At 35.6% G+C, this 26,007-nt stretch overlaps 1 protein-coding gene across 4 annotated transcripts in view; it reads right to left on the bottom strand.

Moving 5' to 3' along the window:
• ps (RNA-binding protein Nova-1-like protein passilla) overlaps nt 1-26,007 on the bottom strand; it is a 107,830-nt gene that overhangs the window by 20,000 nt on the left and 61,823 nt on the right. For all 4 annotated transcript variants that reach the window (XM_076127163.1, XM_076127165.1, XM_076127164.1 and 1 more), the window contains 2 exons: nt 20,451-20,605; nt 982-1,135 (listed from right to left, as the gene is read on the bottom strand). In XM_076127163.1, the coding sequence (XP_075983278.1) occupies nt 982-1,135; nt 20,451-20,605 (309 nt within the window). The remainder of the gene's footprint in view (nt 1-981; nt 1,136-20,450; nt 20,606-26,007) is intronic.

Raw genomic sequence — 26,007 nt, 5'->3', positions numbered from 1 at the left:
AGATACACATCTTTCAACTACATCAAGGCAAAGATAGTAAGAATCAAAATATACCGAAATCTTTACAAAAATACGTCAGTATCTTCGTAAACTTAAAAAAAAAGAAATCTTAGCTGATCTGAGGTCTGATTTCTAGCGTATTAAAAATAAAGGTCCTGTATGACAAGATATTATTATATGGATGTGAATGAAGTGGCTTTCTTTGGTCCCTGATTCCCCTAATAGGAAAAAGGCGTGATATTATGTTTCTATGTAAAAAGTACCGTTGGAACGTAATTAATATAAGTATCAATACTAAATTAACGGTTTTAAGCTAAGTACCTAATACCATAAATTATACCACTTCTAAATCTCTAATAGCTACTTGAAATTTCTTATGAACAGGTCAACGACAGAAACCTTACGTCTTCATTACAAAATTAGATGGCTGACAAATTAATCTTGTAGGGAAGTGATAACACAGGCTTTATTAAATGATCCACTCAAGGGATTCTTGTGACCGTGAATAGAAATCGAATTATGTCTGTCAGAAATGAGACTGAACTTGTTGAATTCTCCACGGGTTGATGTAATTATGTCCAGAAGATATCTTTAAGCTATCGTCATACGCTTGATATGATAAACCTGAAGGTTTAGTTTATGTTTAAAAACTAATTCCTGTAACCAACAGGGTGATTAAAAAAAAATTTAATAATCACATTTACTCATGGAAGGCTTTTTTAGATTAACGTCACGTAAAAACCTATACGGGAGGAGTAATCACCATAAATTTAAGCGAAACTGCAGGGCGAAACTAGTAGAAATACCAAGCTGATTCATAAAATGTATCAATCTGAAAACTATATACTGACTGCACAGGTAAAATTTTTTCATGACCAATATAGTTTCAAAGATTTTTTTCATGACCAATCATTAAATAAATCTGTGGAACTACAAAGCTGTTCAAATCCACCATCTTCTGAAGCCGTTTCGTGTACTCACCCACAACAGTGATGCATCTCTCCTGCAGGGAGAGTTCCTTGGCCTTCTGCGAGATCTGCACGTAGCTGCCACTCTGCTCCTTGATCTGCTTGATGTAGTTGCCTCCCTTGCCGATGATCATGCCCGCAGTCGAGTTCGGCACCAGGATTTTCACCTGAAACCAAGTTATTTACACGTTAGACACGCTGGTAGAAGACACTAGAATACGAATCTTTCCAGAATATTGAATTTTGATTTGTTCTATTTAATCAGAAAATTACCTTATCATTATTACGTTTCGGTTTGCAAGGTGCATATTATTGCTTTCTGAAATCTTACTAAGCAGATATACTAGAGAAATATTAGTTTAAAAAAATATCTCTACATTAAATCAGTCAACCTAATAGCCGTATCGGGCCTGATTATTATCAATTTAATTCAGTGTAGATGCGTGAAAATGACTAAATAATACCCGGCCAGTAATTACAACACAATATTTGTAATAGTCGTCCTATTCTCTATCATATTGTACTCGAATTGTAATTGAATAGTGTGTCTGCAGCAGAATATCGGTCATTGTAATGCAGTTACCCGAGCCTCTATCGACCTGTCAATTGTCAGTCGCAGTTGCCGCCAGCAACAGTTCAATGGAGCTTGTCTACACCTTCAATAATCCAAGCTTGACTGCATTTGTGCCACCTTGGCATTTCTGAGCACCTCTGTCAATATATTCTCAGAGATTGGAATGGATTCATAGTTAGGTAACTAAGGTTACCGCCGTGACTTAAAAAAACATGTAAATCCGTCAGTAGATCACCTAATCTCTCACCGGTCAGATACCGTCTTAGGGAGCAATTTTTTTTTGGGAAACAAACAATTGTTCATTAAATTTTATACAGTTACAATATAAATTAATGTACAACCAACGTTTCCACGTATTACGATGCTATGAAAGTGATGAAACAGAGAGTGAACTTGAATTAAAAGTATTCCTTTTTCAGTTCCTAAACTATTCCTTCTGTACGGTATGGGACTGCGTCTTTATATTGTACTAGCTGACCCGTGCGGCTCCGCTCGCGTGAATTATTTTTACTTACATAATATGCTTTTCTTCACGAAAAATATTCTCAAAATTATTTATATCCCATAACTCGCGCTAAAGCATATCCGCCATTAAAACTGTTGCCATGACAACGGAATTTTGTTAATTCAATGTCATTATAATATTGATTATTCGCGACTTCGGTGGCGAAACCTGAATTTTCCCGGGAAATGCGTCATTTTCCCGGGGTAAAAAGTAGCCTATGTCCTTTCTCGGGTATTAAACTATCTCCATACCAAATTTCATGCAAATTGGTTCAGTAGTTTAGGCGTGATTGAGTAGCAGACAGACAGACAGACAGACAGACAGACAGACAGACAGACAGACAGACAGACAGACAGAGTTACTTTCGCATTTATAATATTAGTATGGATATTGCGTATGTAGTGTGTGTGCTAGTTTCAATAAAACTAGCCGCTACTTAATATCGTCTAAGAAGATTATTAATCCAAGCTTAGCAACAGACAGTGTTCAAGAGTATCTCTTCAAGAATGGTGACTATGCTAATACCGTCCCCAGTTCGCACACCTTCGAGTGGCCCTCGAGTTACCTCTGAGAGATCGCTCTCAAAGATAAGCCGTGTATTTACCTACTTTTATGTATAATTCTGTAATTATCTCGGCATTGAGAGGAGCTGTCAATGATCACTTCAAATTATGATGGAGATTATTTAATGAAGATATATTTTATAATGTTCAGACTATTACGAGGTTACAACCGCACCCTTGTACTTTGTTCTTCATCTACGTTAGAGATACATTGTTTCACCAAAATACACTGAATATCAATTTTTCATTAGAATAGACATTGCCAAATTATCCAAATTTCTATGTCGTGTTTATCATATGCAATATTTTTTAATAGACAGGTACAAGGGGACTGTTAAACGCGTATCTAGGCCGTCTTCTCAATACAAAAATATACCAAAACACGAGTTTTATTACCAACTTTTTGTGATGAAAAATGGTAAATAAATAAGTTCTTATTAAGCCAACTGTCGGAAATTCTTACACGAGCTACCTTATAAAAGCTTCCCTACTTTCCAAACTTTAACATAAAATTAATATTTCAACAGCTACCTTCAAGAAAGGATAAATTAATAATTAATTCTTAATCTTAGTTTTATGTTAATTAATACGACTTGTGAAATATTCATAGTCATATACTGTGTAGCAATCAATGTGGGACTGTTATCAAATAATTAAGTACCTAATTACATAAGAGGTCAGTTAGTAGTTACTGTGGGTTAACCTACTGATAACTTATCAGTAGAAAGTCTTTATTAATGACTAGTTGAACCACGCGGCACGACTCGGGTACGAAGTTTTATCTCCTAGTGTACCAGCTAAGGAGAGGATTAAAAAAAGTTGGAACAAGTCTTTTAGCTAAACTTTATCATTATTTGTTATTTGGTATCTACCCCTATGTGAAAAAACCGTGATTTATGCTAGCCATAGATTTAAAGACATTTTATTCTTTCTAGGTTTTTGAAAGTCGCTTCCATTACTGAGGCGTCTGCCATGAAACTTGCTTAAAAATTATATACGTACTTTTTGATGACCATGACATATCGATCAAAAGGTATACTCAATAAACGATTATTTTCAAAACCCTTTACACAATACATAATCTGTACAGTTTGAATTTAATTAGATTAACAAAGTGACGAGTGAAAGCTCAACCTGCCAGTTATCTGTCCATCTTGTTAAAACAAATCGAAAAGTTGAAAACACTTTGACGGTTTCAACAATTAATTAATTCGAGAGAATTCTGCGGCCCTCACTGAAATAACACCGGTTCCTTTGTAAATAAGAAAACCTACAATATCTTATTTAATAAACGTGAAAGTAATTCGTTTTCTCTTGACATTATTGTGAGTTTACAGCGATGAAAAACAACAAGTACCTGAATTTTCTTTGATTTGAAGTTATTTCTGTTGAAGAAGAAAAATAATGAAAATTATCAATTTTAATGTTACATTTACTATAAAAAGGATAGACAGCGCTTTTCTAAGTACTAATTAAACGTAGCCGGCGGTCCTGTATGACAAGATGTATGGATGTGAAATGAATGAGGCAAGGGAAGTTTGTAAGAATCGTATCAAGTGGCGTTCTTTGGTCTCTGCCCACCGCTATGGGAAAAAGGCATGATGTTATTTAATTTATCACCAAAAGGATAAGACATTGGAGCTCTTTTCTACGTACTTATTTCAACAACGAATTCAATTTGCTGCATTTATTTAAAGGTAAATAAAGGTAAATTACTAAGACAACGTGGTGGACTCAAGGCCTAACCCTTCCCCCTCGTTTGCTAGGAGACACTTACCCTGCAGTGGGACAGTAATTGGTAAAAAAACAAAAAAAAATATTAAGACAATAATCTACCTTGATGAAAACTACTAGCATAAGTAATATTAACAAAATACCATGAAATCGATAGTGTAGTGACGAGAGCCCGGCAACAGCTCTAGTCTAAAAATACCGTTATCCTTATTCGATATTCCACATGGAATAACAGATATCTACCGAGTCCGGGGAGCTTGGCGAAATAAAGTGGGATAACAAAAAGTAATTTAACATAACAGCTCTTTTGGATACAATATTGAAGGAATTAACTTGTCTAAGATAATGTAATAGAACTAAGATGAAGTGCGATTCGTGTATCATTACAATTATAAGTATGTTAGACAAATTATTTGTGAGTATAAATAGCAAAAGCCGTCTAAAGGACATATGAGCAACTGTATTAGTGTGTAGTATACACTGCTAAAATTCTATGTTCAAGACTTTAAATAGTCGATTTCTTTTAGTAATGTTTTAATCTATCACTAGCGGGGAAAGGGCTGCATAGTTGTTTTAGAAGAGCTAGTAAGAAACAAACGTCCTTTACAAACGCCAAATTATTTACAATCTTGTTGATACAATAATTGATTATATGAGGAGCTGCCAACAATTAGCGATATAGGCTAAACGTCAGTTACATTATAAAGAAAACGAATATTACTATAAAGATTATAGTCATTATATTACTAGGGACACTTTTTCCACTCCTATATACCTAAGTGTACAATAACTTATCCGATGGTTAAAGCAAATATATGAATGAATCAGCCAAAATTCCATTTGATAACCAAACCGATACTTATTAAGAAGAGGTAAAACCGGCCTGTAATATCTGATCTCTAATGGTTCTCTTAAAGAACTACGTTACGCAATTTGTGAAGTAAAACACATGACCTATAAACACAGTACTTAGTCTCAAAGTTGGAACAGGCACATAGCGAGAGGGGGGCGGTGGGGGGTGGGGTTGCGAACTAGGCCAAATCCGGGGAAGCCGCGGTGCCTTTCAGCTGCTGTCCAAGATACCATGGAGCACACGTCATACTTCCAACGATATGTAGGTTACTGTGTTGGAAACTGTCGTAAATATTTGGCAGTTTAAATTATAGAAGTTCATTCTAACTAATGTTGCAGAGTGACATTTTATTAATTTTGTTAACAATTTCGTGGTGTTTTCAGTGTATATTTTGTGAAATGAATGTCGTGTGCTACGCCGTTGCCATAATTTGAATTTTCAATCCAACTACAAGTTATTCTTTCGCCTTTATTGAACTCTATTTACACCAATTTCTGACCAATCTTTCAGTGTTTTTCATCTTCCACCTTACCTATTGCAGAACCAATGTACCCAACATTTTTTTATCAAACGCCGAGCTTAGCTGAAGAGGTTAATATATTATGTAATCGATAATACTATTAAACCCTAATAGATAAGAAGTTTTTCAGGAATTCGTATATGACTTTACATCTTCTTACTAGTTAGTGTTTAGTGTTATCTAACAAGTGCAAATGCTAGCACAACTGTACTTCGAACTATGTTCGTGTTATCGCAACCGTAATGAATTAAACGATTATAGCAGAACGTGATTGCCACTGAAGAAGAAATGTGCTATGGAAATACCTTTAATGAACCATTAAAATACATTGTGAAAGATATTTCTTTGTTTTTCACTCGAGAACTGTTAATAAGTGTTAACTTGCTGCAATTTTGTTGTTAGCTTGCAGGATTTTATTCTGCCAGAACTTAAACTCTATATTTATATAGGTATTGTAACTCGACTTCGATCGATTATGTTAACTACAGATTGTCGATAGGAGCCGATCAATCGTTTCGAAATAAAAATCCAATCATTTACTCATTCAGGTGAAATGTTGACACAGACGTTACAATGATTGAATCTACCACTAGCTCGGAAAGGGGGTGGAGCCATGTGATAAGAGCTAGCAAAAAAGACGCACGAGAACTCTTTTCAGTGGTCAAAAGATTTACAAATCAATAATTGATCATGCAAGGAGCTGTTAACAATGAGCGATGTAGATTTAACTGCAATTGTGTCTGGTAAGCACCTTGACTGAATCAGTCCAGCTCGAAAAGAGATGGTAGATCGATATGAGAAGAACTGACATATTTTCGACCACTGTTTTCAAACCCAGACTAGCTAAATGTTAATTAAGAAGGTGTATTAACTAACTGTGCCTACAGAATCTCGAACTCCAATGCTCGAAGTACCAGCAGTGGTATAAAAGAAGTCATTACAATTGTAGTCAGCGCCGAGCGGGAACAATGTAGTGCAGATGCAATGCGGCGCGGTAATGAGTTATTAATTAATTGAGGCCAGCATCGGTGCAAACGTTCATATTTTACGACGCACCACGAGTTATGTCATGTAATACATAAGTGCATACATGTGCTGGTATATTACTTTGTTGTAAATGCTTGTTTGTTTATAAGTTTGTCCTTTTATGAGCTTGTATAAAGATAATGGATTGTTGGAGGCGTATTCTGAAAACTGCAAGTAATAAGGCAACTTCTAGAATTTTTTTTTAAATATTAACAATGTGGGATGTGGATGTCATGAGTGTATACCACGGTTTACTCTATGACGGGGTGAAGAATGCTACTATAAATAATGATTATGTACAATCTAGTGATCAAATATTTTTAAACCTTTCTATATAGAACTATTCAAAACCGAAGCCATTACGTAATTCCAAATGATCCGTACTACCCTACTTTTATTTTAATATATCGTCATAACTGCAAATACTAATATTACACTTAGTATTAAATAAAACATACACAGATCATATTGGCGAAGTCTTGCAAAAAGATCAGGTGCAGGGAAGTTTGTAAGGATCGTACTGTTGTTCTTTGGTCTCTACCTCCCCCTTTAGAAATAAAAGCGTGATATTATATATTTCTTTATGGAATAAATATGGCTGCCACCATTTCAACAGTGTTGCCAGCAATTAAAAAGTAACTTTGCAAAACGTTTCACTTTATGTGTCGTGCGTGTGTTCACGATGCACTTAAACTGTTAATTGCTCATTTAGTTTGCCCATATTGATTAACTTTGACGTTTATACACCATTCAGTTATTATTTATGTTTACAATGTCGATTAGAAGAACGGAAACGACTGCAGTTAACTTGTGATTTTAAGTTGTTTATTCTAGATGTGGATAATGTAGCAATCAGATCCAATTTAGCGGTGGACTATAATTACTATTGAATCTTACTGAGTGGTGTAAACAAAGAGAAGTCTACAGGTCTACACTCAGCTGTGATGCCAATGGGTAATACTACAATTAATATAAAAAAGAAGATCATAAAAATCTATAGACATGTTTCGTTAATCCGAAGTTTCATTACAAATTTAATGTTCGGTAACTATATGACTAAAAAAATTTTCCTTTTTTTACTTTCGCGAATAATTGTATGTTTAAAAGAGTAAAATTTCATTTAAACAAAGCTTAAGAGTGGAAAAAATCGTATTTATAATCAATCGAAATTTTGTTCCAGTTTTGTTAAAGTTTTGTTTTCGTAGTACTGGGCAAGGAATCCTTTTGGAATAAGAGAGGATTTAAACCTCGGGTCAACCTTTCAAAGTGCTGGTTAAAAACTTTGCAGAAGTCGATGGATAGTGAGTAAATTTCTTCGTTTATACAGTTTATACTTTCTGTTACTATCCTTAATAGCGTTAAACACTCGTATACTGTAAAACTAAATTACCGTGCCGTAGTAAAGTTGCAAGGTTTCGATTAGTAAGTTTGCACTGATATGCTCTCGCGGTAGTTAATGAGTTTTGTTGTAAACACAATTGTGTACAACTTGCACTGCCATTTACTTTATAGACTAGTGTATTTTGTGTAGGTAAATTTATACTAATCTATACTAATACTAATATTTATAAAGCTGAAGAGTTCCAGCTTGTTGCTAATCTCAGGAACTACTGGTTCGATTTGAAAAATGATTTCAGTGTTAGATAGCCCATTTATCGAGGAAGGCTATAGGCTAAATATAATCACGCTACGACCAATAGGAGCAGAGTACGAGTAAAAAATGTTACAAAAACGGGGAAAATTTTGATCCATTCTCTCTTATGTGACGCAAGCGAAGTTGCGCGGGTCAGCTAGTACGAGATATTCCTCATTACCTGTCTGCTTGAAGCGTTTGTTTTAACTTTAACTACAGCCTTAACAGTGGAAACTTTACATATTCTTAGAAATTTCGTAATGTTAAACACTGTTGTTTTAAATTGTTAAGTTAACAGTCCTTACAGTATTTCTCGGGATTTAAAGCATAATATCTCAAATAATAATTTTAAAGCATTGTAAATCTATCAATAAAAAAAGAAAGGGTACTGGCTGATATTGTTACTGTAAACGCAAGTCCATCGGAGACACTATCACGAATAAAACACGGACCTTCAAAAAAAAATTGTCTAGAGATATTGTAAATGCGGGATCGAGCTGTTTATTTTAAGAAAACCTTTGGTGTTTTAGTGTTTAATGAAAATAACACTTCAGTAGATTGACTGCATGAGCTCATGACCAAATACAAAGTATTTCTGAACAGTTATTCTATGTAAGTACAAGTAAATAACATCAATTCACAAAATATGATTGAACCAATACCATCTTACATTCTATTAGCATAACGACCGTTACGGAAAGATATAAAGTGTTTCACATTAATAGCCTTTCCTCGAGTAGATAACGTTTGACGATTATAACGTTTCCGATACTCGGGCCAGTAACTCAATCACGCAGTTAAGTGTGTTAACTTGATCTAAGTGCCTTGTGGGTAAGACTGTTAGGCGATTATAGGGACGGAACTGTCAGTGATCTTTGTGATGCTAGAATATACTCATAAACTATGCTCATGGCACGTCTGCTCCAATGCCCTCTATGTCCCACAACCTGTACAACTGAGGACCTTATACCGTTATTGATAATGCAGGTGATGTCGTCAAACTCGACAAAAGAAGATGCTTCTAAGGATTAAAGATGTGGAACTAAAATTTGGTTATTGTTCTAAGCTTCAGCTGATTAAAGGTGGCGCCAAAATATTAAGCAATGATAGGCGAAAGAATTATAGATCTGAAAGAAGAGAGGGTCAAAAAATAAGGACTATTGCGCCTTGATCATTGCGTTTTGTTTGCTTACTAATATTATGGACAATAATATATTGACATTTTCATACTTGAATTCGATATTGTCAGAATTCAGAAATTTTAGTTCAATTCATTCAGAAATTCAGAAATGAAATGAGCCACACAGAATCCACAGAAATAGCTATTTCTAGCTGTAGGAATTTTATCACTGCAGCTTGAAACAATGCGGTTCCAAGTAGTAATAGGCTAATAATGAAAAAAATAGGAAGAACAACAATGAATTTGGCCTCGGTTAAAAGATTACGACTACTTGTTAATTCCTCTGATAAGATAATGATGTATGGTATGGATTATCTTTTTATTTCCGTATTCGGAACATCTTTAACAAGCCCGCGCTTTTTCAATTTGATAATTTACAAATTATATCTGATATACTAGATAGTATATAAGAGTTTAATTATAATGTTGTCATTTTGAAATGCCTATTTGGAAGCATTTCTTCAACTTAAATTTTTAGTTCTTTTATACAACTCCCGCACTAACAATTGCTCTTGTGCCGCGGGGACTTTAACAAATATACAAACAACCCAGATACGAAACAATTATTTGTGGATCGCACAAATATTTTTTCTGTGTGGGAATCGTACCGACGACCTTACGATGCAATGGTAGCGGCGTGGCGACCTAAACCACGTGACACGGAGGCAGTCAAATATATCATACCATAGGGCCTCTATTTTCTATTGTTTATGGTAACTAAATAATAATGAGGTTACAAGTAGCACCACCCTAGTGAGTGCAATAAGTTGGTAACACTGATTTTGAAATAAAGTTAGTGTGTTTCAAACTACTAACCGTGTCTTTTATTAGGTTATGGGCCCAGACGACGGTCTTCTAATTTCCATAAAATCATTCATACTACTAAAGTCAGTTTCAATATCAATCACCCTCGCAAGTACCTAAATGTAAAAGTGCTATCTATCTAGTGATTACGAGTGACGTTGCCACTGTACACTACTGTGTAGATAACACTCATTTAGATAACATCGCGTTCTATTTACTTTATCGAATACATAGGAAATGTTATGTATTGGTAAATGTGTGCGTTAGTAAATATAGTTTTAATTAGAAATAGTGACCCTTTCATTTAAGGTAAAGAGAAGACTTCCATTAAAGGAAATGGAGACGCTGCCTGTTCACGAAAAACACAGTCTACGGAGCATATTTTAATGCAGTTTTCATGAAGAGATAGAGAATACCTGAGGACGGTATTAGTGTATAATTTGTTAAGGTTTCGTATAAAACTACTTTTTAGCTTCGCTAGTATAAAATAAAGTAATTGAATTGTCTTTATACTGTGCTCTCGGGATCTGGAACTGTTTCAGACGTATCGCCCATTATTTTAGCTGAAAGGTCCAATCGTAACACTGTAATAGCATTTCTTCAAGTCTTAAACGTTTGGAATACATAGGACACCACCATACGCTACTCACTAGAGTTCATAACCAATATTCATCACTCTTAAAACATGTTAATTTATAAAGTCGAGGAACTTCACAAATATTTTTTTTATCCCACATAGCATTTCCTTAACACCCCAACATAAAATCACGCCTAAACTTCCTGTATAGGTAGGCAGAAGTATATAAGGACGTAGCGAGCACAAAGATGGGTATAAAGAGGAAGCGCGAGATATATTGCGGCGTGTAGGGCGGAACACACTCGGCCGGATATTGTGTGCCGCAGGAAAGGACCAGGACTACATAGACTTATTGTTGGAAACGTATGAACGTGTCCTGGGAAACTACGTGTAAAGATATTGTGAATTGGTTATAATTTTTGTAAGGTTTATCATATAGGTGTATTCTGTTAGCTTCGTTAGGGAATAGGTAAATTCGATTGTATGTTTTCGAGTATTGGGTAGTGTATTCAGTAAATTGTCGTAGTAGTTACAAAGAAAAACCCTTTCAGTCTACGAGGGATATAAAAGTTAAAAACCAGTTATTGGTACAAAAAGTCTCAGTTAATGCGTGTTGCGAATAGATCGAAGTTTTCAGTTATACTGACTTTTGTGTTCTGCAAAGTCACGTATATATGAAACTACAAACCATCACATCATAACAAAACACGATCATTATTCACATCAAAACTTGGTTCATAAAACGCCTATTTTCATTACCTAAAGAAACCTGACGGTTAAAGTTTGATAGATTAATAATTCAGTTGCGAGTGAAACTGGCAAGTGGGCGAGGATGGAGGATCGAGGTCGAATTATCTTTGTGTGGGAGCCATCGCGACCTCTGCACGACCTATTGGCTGCCATCCCACTGGCCTAAATTAAAACTAGTCAAGAAAACCTTACTGAAATGCTATTTGGGGCTGTATTTTTACAGTATTGTAGAAAACTGTAGACGAAGCGGAAAGGAATGTTGGTCGTTTTGGTTTTTGTGTAAGTGTGTCATTGGGAATGTCTTTTACTGAAGTTTTCAATACTAGTCTGGTCTTTAGAGCCTAGGTATCTAGGAAACAGGTACCCCAATATTACAGGATACAAAAAATTAAGGCGAGATAAGAGACGGACCATTGATACCTCTCTAAATATTTCGTAGAGAAATCGAATATATAAAATGTAGTAACATGAAATGAAAGTCACCGAAGCATAAAAAGCATTATAGTGATTTATTTATCGTCGTTTTACAGGCTCTTTATAGCTACGATTTATTTCTAAAAGCTTTGAAAACAGGACACAAAGGTACAGTAGGTAGATACGAGAATAAACGTTTTTGAATAAAAGATTATCGTCTAGACTGTATTATTGTATTTCTATACAAGTATTACGTAGAAACGGATTCTTCTGAAACATTCAGAATCAAAGCGTACATAAGTAAAAATAAAATGTTGATAGGAATCTTCATAAATAAAAGGATTTTTGTGTAAGACTGTTTTCAATGGCGGTGCGGCTACTGGGAATGTGTCCGTAAAATAGCAATAAACTCAGTCTTTGGTACAGTTGAAACGTGGATACACTAATACCCTTTTTATCTTGCACAACTATGGCTTACTAAACAAGACTAATTTAAGTATATACGTAAGACTATTTTAATCTACTAGCAATATGAACGCTTTCTTTCGACCCTGTAAGAGACTTTTAATAAATAAACTCAATAATGTCCTTTAGTGACAAAGAGGTAGTAAAACAATTAATGAAAATCTTTCACAATGAAGCATAACGGTACGGTCGGCAATGAAAAATTGCTAAAAACAAGTTCTCCATGTTGGAAAAACCGTTTAAAATACCCCAAGTTACAATTACCAGTCTGTAAACAACCACTTATACGATTAGAGGCTATAATTAAGACGGTTCAAAATCTGTCCCGGGTACAGTTGTACAGATAAATCAAAGACCTTCATATACTTCGACAAACTTCGACTTTAGGTAATCCCTCCATTACATAATGAAAAAAAGGTATAAGAATTCAAAAATAATGTTTAAACAAAAACATCCGAAAATCAACATCGTGTTCCATGCAACGTTTGTACGGATCTTAGCAACTATGTGACTCAACTCTCGGTCTTTGAAAACTCTGTATCCCTCGACTGATCCGGCAGAGATTTACTCATGACTTGAATAAGCATCATTAAGCGTTAAAATTACGCTTAAAAGCGGTTTTAAAAGCTCAAAATGCGTCGACGGTACCTTAACAGCAGCAATTTGAGCGCGTATCGTCCGAACATCACCGTTAAACGATTTCGCTTACAATGCTTGCCTCCACTCTTTACATTTATTTGGGAGTAAAATTTAACGAAATGAGTTTACGTTTGGGCTGCTATTTAATGAGTTTGGCAATGATAAGGTGGTTGGAGGCGCTAATTGGGTGTTAATTAATGTTATTAACTTATAGGGTGGGTGTGGGTGGGTTTTCTAGTCATCGGATATATTTGGTGTAAAGAGTGCCTTATAAAAACATGCTATGCATATGCTTCAGCCTCAGTTTTCGACCACGGCGAGTGCAACTTGCGCCGAAATGTCAATAATTCTAAGGTAAAATGCGGATTCGCGTTAATTCTCATATTGTATGTTTAAAAAACACGCAACGCGAAAGTTTAATAATCGATGTCTTATTTTCAGAAATATGTAAGTAAGTAATGATAGTTGCTAGTATTATGATGAGTTTTTAGCTTCGGATCAGGATTTACGATGATTATTGATTGTAACATTCCATTCCACAAAAGCAGACATTTTAAGTTAAAAAAACAATCTGAAAAATTCTGCCGTCTACAGATTTTCAATACTTAATGAATTGGGGATCCTTAAGTAAAAATACTTTTCAGTATTTTTCAAAGCTATCCATTTCAGTAAAAGAGAAAGGGATGTTATAATAAATTGACCTCATTCCTGGCCAGCCATCTTGCGGAAACCTTACAAGTGTGTAAGGCGAGACACGTGCCGCCTTCATTATGTTTTTGTTACGGCACATTTTAATTATGGACCTGAAAATGTTCGCGAGTGTGTAACACGACATAGTAATAGGCATATATGTGCTGGAGGAAATAACCTCGCCACAGAGGCAGTCCTCTGTGGCGCAGTGGTTATTGTCACCACCCCGCTACGATTGCGTCGGGAGGTTGTGAGTTCGATTCCCACACGGAACAATTATTTGTGTTGTTCAAGAACGTGTATTGAGTGTATAGATACAGCTTTAATTCCACTACAGCGGTCACCCAATTTCAGACCAGTCTCACTAGAAGTTGCTTAACTTCCAAAAAGCTTATGGCAGTAATAGCAACTGCCTCTGAGGGCGGCACCGCTCTATAAAGTGACCTTGTTAAAGGATTGCTTAACTAAAAGTCTACGGAGATGACAGCTACTACCTAGCAAATTCGTTCGTGTGTTTGGTACCCGACACTCATTCAGTTAAAATACCACTCATGCGGTCACCCATCTATACATCGACCACGTTAAAGTTTGCTTAACCGAAAGTCTGTTGAGATGGCAGCTACTAGCTCGCAAATTCGTTCGTGTGTTTAGTACCCGACCCTTAGCCAGTACAATGTGGGGCGAGTGATAAATCATCCCTCCCTTTGAGCGTTCAGTCGGATTTAGCAATACGTATGCTATGAAAACATCTATGTGAATAAAGATAACAGCTTAGGGGTTTATACAGGGGTAGTTCCATGGCCCTTTGTGGTGAAATACTATATTAGGAATCAATACCGCTTGAACGGTTAAAGGAAAGTAAATATAAAAGAGATGTTTGTTTAAGATGAAAGAACAGAAGGGGTGGATAGATGTTGCGGTGTAAGAATATTTTGTTTGATAATGATTCAAGTTCATATTTTTAAAGGTGCACCCACACAGCAGTTATATAACGTTAGAAACTAACTTATAACATTCGTTTTTAAACAATTTTGTTTAAAAATGTTATTAAAATTGTTTTGTTATCGTGTTACGCAATGTTGTATAATGATATATTATATAACTGCTGTGTAGGAGCACCTTGAGACGAGTTGAATAGGTCCTACATCCTGGTCTGAACTTAAGTGAAATTGCTTATTAACTATCAATTAAACCAGACGAGTTTGTTTGTTTGAGCGCAGTAATCTTAGGAATTACAGGTTAAAATATTTTCGTGATATAAAGTTCGTTCATTGAGGAAACTAATAGGATTTATAACATCAAACTAATACTAATAGGTATAGAGCACCAATAAAAATATTGTGAAAAATGGAAAACTAAAGTTCACGTGACCCCTCTCTCGTTTGGCAGGAGACCCTTGCCCAGCAGTGGGACAATAATAGGCTAAAAAAAGTTCGAGTGAACGACGTCGCGGTTTGCCTCTATAGACAAACACTTTATGAACCCACCACCAGTAAATTAGGATAGTCGTTAATAAGAGGGACAACGATACATAGAAATAGCTACATTTGTGTAGGACCAATTGGCCACTGTTAATTCTATCGAACTGGCCAGCTGCAGTCACAGATAAGGATTATGGACATGGCTATAACTGTAACGGGACGTTAATGGGTACTGGGTTTGAGGCACGTGCCAGCTCTTAGAGGGAATGGATTAGGGATGATGCTGACCAAATGTGGGTAGGGCAGATTAATGCCGAAAATATTTTAGAGACATGTTCTAGTAGGAACCCGTGGCTTAGTTAACGACAGCCACGCGGATCGATCTTTGAGGTTAAGCCATGCTTGCCGAGGTTGATCTGTGGATGGGTGACCATCTTACACATATCGAGTTCCTGCGTGTTTCGGAAGGCACGTTAAATTGTGGGTCCCGGCTGTCATTTCCGAAGATCTTTGACCAAAGAACGCCACTTGGCACGATCTCTACAAACTTCTAGTCCCTTTCCAAGCTAGTGATCGATTCAGTTATTGTATCGACAATCAAAAGTGTCAAGATTTGACTTAAATGAATAAATGATTGATTTTTATGGTAAAACTTATTATTAGAACGAGAGAAAAGCCTTACATCTGTCGTAAATAACTTATACTACTTAATTATTATATAATTGTTAAGTTTGTTTGTTTGAACGCGCTAATCTCAGGAACTACTGGTGCGAATCGAAGAATTATTTCACTGTTAGATAGCCTATTTATTGCGGAAGGCTATATATCATGACGCTACGACTAATAGGAGCAGAGTACCAGTAAAGAATGTTACAAAAGCGGGGAAAATTATGACCCTATCTCTCTTATGTGACGCAAGCGAAGTTCCGCGGGTCAGCTATAACGTATAAAACCTTAAATCACTAGTTAAAATAATGATATTCTATAATGGGATGCTGATTCATTACACTGATTGTCATTGTCAGGAAGGTAGTTATTGTATGACAACAAAGCTGTAGTCTATTACAAGTTAACAGATTTCTTAGAACATCATTTATTTTCCGCTACCTTTGTACTTTGTGGAGGCCTTGTACCTACAGATTGATTGTTATGTACATCTACACTTTACTTCATCAAGATACCATCAAGTTTTTAAAGTCCGTTTGTTTTGTACGGTAGTTATCTAAGTAAGTAGATGAAACCAGCGAAATTATTTTTTCGGGGACTACATCTTTTTCGTATTTTTTTGAGGTGAATTTCCGAATTTAACGAAGTAGGTACACATAGGTAGTAGAAGTAGGTACAAATAGCTTTGAAATAACTATTTGAAGATTCCTCAAATATTTCTGAGAATCGAACTCCGCGGTCTATTACCACGCTGCACTACGGACAACAATAAAAAATATATGTACTCATATATATTTCATTCATTTCATTACTTCAGTTCATATACGACATAGCTAATTATTGTTTGTTTCTTGTTTACAATCTCCAATCATTATCAAATTATATTTTAATAGTGTTGTAGTAATTAGTGAACAAAACACTCAAAAACTCGTTAGTTAACATGTTAAAGTTTCAAATTGTCAAAGTTAAGGGTTACTATCAAACTGATACGGGTTTCCTAATCGTTTATCTATTATTGCAACGGCTTTTCATGTTAGCTACGGTTACAGATAGTTTGCGGAGATTATCTCTGATAATCTTGTATTGAATCTGTTTGTATGAATGATGTCCAGGTTTTTCTGCTATTGACAAGGCGAGAAAATATAAGGAGAAATCATTTTTGGAGATATTTGATGTATTGATGTCATAGGAAGGTTTCTTTGTGCGAAAATTAGGTGACATGTTTTCTCTGACATCAATAATCTTTGTTGCATTTAGGACAGATACCTTATTGGCAGGACATATCGAATTTATAGATACTATAATGAACCTTTTAAACTAAGCAATAAGCAAAAGACATTCGTGAGTCTTTGCTTACCCCCATGGGAAAAATGACCGTACCAATTTTCTGATCAAGGCTTCAAAAGCAACATAGGTAGTAAGCCTGCAGTAACAACAGATTTTAGTATATTTTTAGAATACACTAAACAACAACACGAGATACATATTCAAGGAAAGTTAGTAACAATCCAGCCCGCATAACTTCTAATGAGTACATACCAACTCATTATGTACTAGAACAAACAGCGCTAAATACTGAGTAAATATGTAAACAACACTGTTTCGACACTTGTACAATGTACAATGTAGTACTGTACGGTGCAGTCCAAGCCTCAAGCCCGTAGGCGACGAGTACATAATTACAAATGCTCCTTTTATTGTTCCGTTTATTCAGAGCAGAATTATTGCAGCTACTTTTTTTTTGCTGTAAATCCTGAAGGTGTATTTAGAGTACGAAATACACTAGTATTTCGGTTTTTACAATGATCGTCTCGTGTAATAGGAGGCGACGACCGACGACTTCAACGACCGACTGCTTAGTGGAAAGCGTTAGCATGCAAGATTTATCTAGACTATTTTCCGCAGGCTTATGCAGGTGCCACTATCACCTGCATATAAGCCTACGGGTCACTTGTAATCTAAATAACTATTTTTTTACCTCCGCCAGCCACCAATCTTTCATTCAAGGCTCTCTATTAAATTGTTAAACTATATGCACCGGGCACCTTACCTTGCCAACCTCCGGGCTACTATCGAAGATATTTTAAAAGATATTAGACAAACGTAATGAATTTGACGGACTCGGGAACTACGCCCGAGATGTGGATATCATCAGTCGCATACACTGTCCAGACCAGCAAAATTATTTTATTACTTTATTAAAGTTAATTTCGACAAATGCGTAGGTGGAGCAGTACGCAACACGCCTACATTTTGCCATTTCAGTTCCATGTAATAGCTAACCTTTCACCTTAATAAGTATTTGACTGGAATTGGAAATTTATTGCTACAACAGTACCTACAAAGCACGTTTTTTTTATCATGCGCTAGATTTTTAGATGGTAATCCAAAAAAATTTAACTCATAAAGTAGTCACGATTTTAAGGAGTATGAAGCGTTTGTACGGATCGTACCAAGTCGCGTCTGCCCACCTCTATGGAATAAAATATGATATTATGAATGTATGAAACTATTAAATTAGTTTAAATTATTGATAAACAATAGAGATAATTAATAAAGTTTACAATGTAAAGTTCACTCCTAAATTATCAAGCGCAAAATCCGTGCAAAATCCCGGCAAGGCGAGGCATTAAAGCGAGCTATCTGTAAGACTCTTATTTGGAGGTCTCATTTAAATGGTTCCCATTTGTCTAGGGGGAGCGCTCCATACAATTTATGGGCCATTCGCCATACACGCCACGAGTCGCGTTATGACCGCCATGACATGCGTAATACGATGATTGAACGACGGTATACGGTATTTCGGAAGCTTTTTGTTGCTTCAGCCGAGTCATCTGATAAGGACAATGGGGTTACATGTTTTTGTTGTACATTCCTAATCAAAAACGCTAAAGGCGTAGTAATAGTTTTTTTTTACATAATGGCTGTATTTCCGAAAAATCTTTTATTTTTTTGGCATCTTTTAAGTTGTTGCTATCTAGAGTCGACAGAATAGAACATTTTGGAGTACTGCTAATGTCCTCACAGAAGACCCTCAATAGTATCTAGTTTGGACCGTGGATCTAAAAGCACCCAATTCGATATGATAATATTTGAATCTAGGATTTAAATGATAAGCTATCGTAACTTATTATCTACTAGCTGACCCGCGCAACTTCGCTTGCGTCCAATAAGAGAGAATGGGTGAATTCTTTCCTATTTTTGTAATATTAATTACTGGTACTTTGCTCCTTTTGGTCGTAGCGTGATGATATATAGCCTATGTCCTTTCTCGGTTATCAAAATATCTCCATACCTAATTTCACGCAAATTGGTTCAGTCGTTTAGGCGTTATTGAGTAGCAGACAGAGAGACAGACAGAGTTACTTTCGCATTAATAATATTAGTAGTATAGTGGTATGGATAGCATTTGGAATGGTCTATGCCGCGACTCTGCACCGGAGAGTACTCCCTCTTTCATGACTGAGTTTCAGCAGCTTAGCTATTCTACATACATACATAAAATCACGCCTTCTTCCCTATAGTGGTAGGCAGAGACCCGACAACACAACTTGATACGATCCTTACAAACTTCCTTTGCTTCATTCACATCCATACATCTTGTCATACAAAACCGACGGTTACCGCCATACCAATATTAATCTAATTAAGAGTCACATATTTCCATACGAGAGCAACAAAACCACATTAACACTATCACAATGCAGATGTTAATCAGTTCTATTATCGTTGTATCGATTTTGGTTTAGTTACAAGTAGGTCAGAGCGACTATGTAAGCGATCACTGTTGATCAAGATTGCCATAATTAACTAAGACTACTGATTGCCAAGACCGATGGTATCTGGCGAGGATTAGGTAGTAGACTTGGCTATTTGTTGTCTCTTTCACTCTATATGATTTAGATAGAGATAGCTTGGTTTTTGTGCTGTTCTTAAAGTCTATTCTTTCACAACAGTAAATTAGTGCGGGAGTTGTCTTTTTATAAAAGAAAAGAAAGGTTCTCGAGTTATATTGGTTTGATTTCAAATTATAAATTATTTGTAAAGTAATAGTTATTTAAAGTCAAATGTTTAGTAGGCTTTGTGTTTAAAAGTGTACTAGATAATTGAAATTGTAAAGATATTCGAAAACGTTGGTATTAGATAGAAGAATATTTTAGTTTGTTCAACATTTTTGAACTATTCATATTGGAAATTGCTAGAATTGAAATTCCGATGTAAGGTGAATTTTCTCAATACAATAAGGAGTAGGTAGAACGATGTTATTGCCAGTATATATAGTTGTAATAATGCTAAATGTTTTCTTTTGTAATCCATACCTACCTATATTATAAATAAGATTATAAGAAGAAGAAATTTAGCATTAAGTTTACGATCCGTAGTCAAACATAAGACACTCTTTCTTTAATCACTTCTTCTAACGAAGATGAAAGTACATATGTATCCTTTATTATGGTCTAAAACGTACCTGTTTGTCTCTATCCTGTGGCATTTTAGTGTCAACGCCCTCTGGGAAGGGCTTGACGAGCTCGGGCTTCTCCTTGATCTTGTCCATGATGAAGTCCAGCACCACCATGATGCCGTCCACCGAGCCCGTGATCAGGCATGCTCGCTCCGTTGTACCTGGGAGACAAAACCAATAGGTTAGTGATATTTTATTTATATTTTGACTTCATTTCCATTAGATATGTAAGAGGCAGCTTAATATTCGATAAAAATTGAAAGGTTAGCAGTGATAATGGTGAAATAATAATAATTCCACTGATTAAAATTTTCTTCCAGCGTTAACTTACTAACCCACACACATATCTAGTGAAAAACATGAGTTTTTTTGTAGTGAAGTGTTTTAGGTTATAACTAAAATACGAATTGATTTCGGTCACACTTCTTTATTGGTTTCTCTAACAAAATTGATGGCTTTATTTTGATCACACTTGTACCAATTTTGTTAAATTGCTGTTGGCGTTTTGTCGACAGTAACTTAATGATAATACAGTTCAGAAACAGACGTCTTTAAATAATCATAATTTCCATAAAACAATGTCTAATCTCATCAATTAACAAAATCAACATTTTAAAGAATCACACAGCTATCGAATGGTTGGTAAAATGTTAACAATCTCAAAACTAGCTAGACCAGTCAGGCACCGTTACATGCAAAATATAATAGTTTCCAGTCGTTTCGTACCTCACAAGTCAGTAATCTGGTCGGACCAGATATTATAGTGTTAATGCTTATCTAATATCTATAATACGACAGATTATATTCCACATACTTAATACATATTTTATACAACGGTAGTCCAACTTTGGTATACCTAATATCGAAACTGCAGCTAGGTTTTATGAATAAGTACAACTTTAGGTACTAAATTCGACTTAATTTTTCATTCCTCTAGACCTAACCGCCCTCTAGTCCCCGTCTTTCATATTTAGCAATTAAAAAAACACTTCCATACTTTTACCAAACAAAAATATCCTATTTTCTGGAGACTCAATACAATAAATTTGTTTCAACGTGGACTCTCACTAAAAATACGGCAATAAGTGGAAATATAGGTAAGAAACAAAAGTAAATAAGTAGGTAATTTACAGCACGACTAATATAAAGCAACCTTGATGAGAATCTCTTATTTATCTAACATAATCACGCAAATATTTGATAACTATATAATCTTAACTGAGATAACGGGTACAATTATGTAATTAGTGCACACGTATTATGTGTAAAATAAGACATATTTCTTGGTGGACTATCTGTTTGGTCTGGACGGTATAGGATTGCTGATCACGAGGTACCGGGACGGGCAAATTGCTATTAGTCTTTTCTAAGTAATAATACTTCTCGAAGGTTAAATGGTACCACAACTGTACTTGGAGATTAAAAATATGAATAGTGACCCGAAGTTTGGTACCGTTTCCGGTAGGTATATGAAATAAAACTTTTCCATTATTGAATGACTGACTGACTGGAAGACAACGCACAAACCACTGAGCGTAGAAAGTTGAAGTTTAGTATGAAGATTCCTTAAGAAGTGCAAAAGAGCATTAAGGGAGGATTTTAGGAAATTCCCCTCCACAGTGGTGAAAGCGAGGACACTTTTATATGAAAGATCAGCAATAAAAAAGTAAGGGATTTTATCATGTATTTCATACACCTCTACCTTCGTGTTTGAATGTAACAGGCTTGATATTATGTATGTATGTGTATGTATTCGTTAGGTGATTTAGTCGTAAAAAGCAGGCGGTGACTGAATGAAATCACATTAGGCGTGATTGCGACGGTAACAGCGCTTACCAAGGAAGAGTGTCGAAACGCGATTGGAATCAATTCTGTGTAAGGCTGTTTTAAATAAATATACGTTCAAGTGCTTTTGCTTTTAGTGGTTAGTTAGCGTATTTATACGACAATGTTCTTGTAGTTCCCGAAGTAAGAAAAATAAGCGTTTTCTTTATAGTTATACCTAAGTATCTGTAAGGAAATCTTTAAATGTTTGTGGTTTGTATTTCAAATTAAGCCAGATTGTAACTCAAGATAACATACCAGCAATAGAATGGATGTGAATGTGGACAGGGAAGTTTGTTAGGGGTCTCTGCCTACCCCTATGGGAACAAGGCGAGATATTATGTATATAAGAATTTGGAGTAAATAATACTAAAATAAGGCCTCACCAATCGCTATAGTACTCGAAGGCTTACCCCTAACGCATCTGGTTTCTCGTAAAAAAAGTGTTGAGCTATCTTATACCTAAGAGTTGAGCCGTTAGAGAAATGGCCTATTTTCAGCCGTTTTGCGAGTAACGACACACTTTTCAAGTGGATGTTTATGGACTATTATAGACGTCATTAGGCATTCCGTTTCGCGAAAATATAACATAAGTTTGGTGAATAACAGGCACAAACTCCAAGAGAAGAGAGATTTATCAGAAATTTGATAAGTTTCGCGTAAATGTTTGTTATCCAATATTATAGGTACATATAGAATAACATTATTATTATTAGGTCAGGTGCGTAGTACTCATACCCGACGGTCCTGTATGACAAGATGTATGGATGTGAATTAGGCAAGGGAAGCTTGTAAGGATCGTACCAAGTGGTGGTCTTTGGTCTCTGCCTACACCTATGGGAAAAGGACGTGATATTATGTATGTAGCATAAAGTTATTTATATTATTTTGGTGACAGCCTGGTTATCTACACCATTCATCATCTTGAAGTCAGTCTGACAACACGTAAAGCTAGACTTCAATCAGACTACCATAAAGATTGCATGAATGAGCACTCATTTTATTCCACCATACATCATTATATTACGTTCAACTATTTTAAATCATGTACGAAACATCAGCCTAAGAATAGCCACTCTCAATATATTAATAGTGAGTAAAATGACGAGCGAGATCAAACTCGCTGGCATCTCGCTCGCAATATCAGTTTTTGCTACACATCCATTTAATCCCGGCCAATTTGCAAATTGGACTTTTAGATTTATGGATTTGAGTGCGTGGCGTAATAATCTTATTCACAATGGTATAGGTATTACTTTTGAATGATTACTGATTATTGATCAATTGAATTCTTCAAATTTCGTTTGTTAGTTGCAGATCGATTTCAAAGTGGATCTTCAACTGTAATTAGACAGTTGAAAAGGTACATATAATAATATAATTAAAAGAAAAAGATGTTACGAGTTGAGAGCCTCATCATTTTTTCAAGTGGGTTTAAACTAGATACAAATAACTTAGTCTTTCTATGACTTATTTAAGTGCTACATTTACCCTGAGTGAGTCCTGAACCGACAACACTTGGGAGTCGTAATGGCAGTGACAAGTTAAGCTTTTCCCGTACCTACCAAAGGATTTAAACCTCTTTAATACGTCCTAGCGACCAGTCTAAAGATTGTTTACCTAACTGAACATTAACTAGTGAACACTTCCGAGTTGATCCCGGCCAATTAGCAAATTGAACAAGCAAGTTATGAAATATGTGCTATTAATCTTCCTTACAGTAGTTTAACGTGGTGATTGATATAAAAGCCTGGTTTAACCCACTTTTGTACTGGGTTAAAGGGTTATATATATGTAAATTGTATGATAATACTGCAGTACGACTGTATAGTTGCATGGGCTATATCGCGTATGAGCGGTTTTTATTTATAGACCGTTTAAAAAGGTAAAAGCTTTGTTTAAAGCGGTGTTTCAATAAATTTTCACTGACCATATTTACAAAGAGACTGTGTGAATATTTATAAACGATAATGGACTTTTTATCTGTACATACAATTTTCCTTTTATGTTAAAACCTCCATATTTTGTATAAATCCATCACGCTTATCCCTATAAGCTTAATTTAAACTTTTATCCGCAACCTAAAGACGTATTTTTGTTCGTAATTTCGTTGAAATTTCATCAATATCAAAGCGTTAAGTAAACAGTCCAAATATACTCTCGTCAAAGTTATTCATATTAAGTTTGGTAACAGAAGACTTTCCAAGTTATAATTGCGTTATGCTCCTTGCCAGAGTTCCAGAGTGATTTTAAATACATATTCCTCTAGAGAGGGGTGAGAGGTGAGGGGGTGAGGGGAGGGGAGGCGGAGGAGGAAAACAAACAAAGAAAAACAACTGTATAAAAGTACATTTGGAGATGTTAGTGTTGTGAGTTCTTGCAACTGGAGCTGTAAGACGAGTTTTGTTGGTCAGTTGGAGTGCTTTATAAAGTCTGGATATTTCTTTGTACAATGACATATTGTTATTTAGTTCGAAAAAAGCACTGTAATAAAAATATTTGTTAACTGACCAAATCGACATTTCTTAAGAGCACATGAAGAGGTCTTTGTCCAGCAGTGGAATGATTAAAACTACCAGTATTTATCACCATAATGTAACTAGTATACATATACAAAATGTAATTCTAACAGCAAAATACTGTTTAGCTATTATCAGCACATCAAAAATCGTAACCTAATTTCCCAACCGAGCTCGATTATGCATAACAGCCGATACAACCAACACATGTAAATAAGCGAACATTACCGTGCCCGGGAAGGTTCTAAATCGAGCAATTACAGTTCAGATTCCAATTTTCCAAATCCCTTTTTGTTAGGGGAGGGGTGTAATCAGCGCTTAGCTGTCGCCTATGGAGGGGAGTCCCGCCATAGGCCCGGGTGTGTGGCCATTATTGATCGGCCTACTCCGTGCCCAAATGAATAGCCGAATAGAAACTGCCTGCCGTCACGCGTTCACTCAAGTTTTATTGTGATTTTATCACATTTCATTAGGTATTTCAGCTTTGATTGATTCATTGCTGTCTGGGTTTAATAATAAATTGGTGTTTTTTGCTTGCTGGGTGATGTAGCGAAGCTATTAACGCCTAGGTTACTGTCTGGAATTATAAGAATGCTTCGTTTTTCGGAGAACCGTGATTGTGACCTGAATATGAATGACTGAACGATTATGGAAATCTAGACAATTTGACTGGCACCCAATCATAACGCGACTTATATCTATAGGTAGTAGGTACATTTCTATTAGAATACTTTAAACTACATCTTTACGCGACATATACAGAGATATACATAATATAAATCCACATCCTTACGCGATTTCATCCGTCTAAAGCTTTCAGTGGGTAAAAGTAACCCCTCATTGAACGGGCTATAAAATATGCCGCAATTTTAGCAAAATTCACTAGTTTCTGCGCTAAAGAGTACAAACATCGCACACATTCTCGTACATATTTGTCGGATTTATTATCAAAATGATACAATTCCGCAGCAAGATTAATCACATTGATATTATAAGACATACTTAGAACATGTAACGTTTTTGTCCAGTACACTCGATCAATCAAGACTTAATTGTTTATCCAGCTTCATAGGTCACAAGCAGCTGGAGTTATTGAGAACTCTATTGAGAATAAAGTTACAATACAATTCGTAACTAGTGTGATCGGGGACTTACAAGAACGAGAACCAATAGAAAATATTTTTTTGTAATATCAATATGTTATTGATGAAATTTCGCCG

Source organism: Anticarsia gemmatalis, chromosome 19 (genome assembly GCF_050436995.1).
Source record: "Anticarsia gemmatalis isolate Benzon Research Colony breed Stoneville strain chromosome 19, ilAntGemm2 primary, whole genome shotgun sequence".
In the NCBI taxonomy this organism is placed as follows: domain Eukaryota; kingdom Metazoa; phylum Arthropoda; class Insecta; order Lepidoptera; family Erebidae; genus Anticarsia; species Anticarsia gemmatalis.
This window is presented reverse-complemented; position numbering and strand designations above follow the sequence as displayed.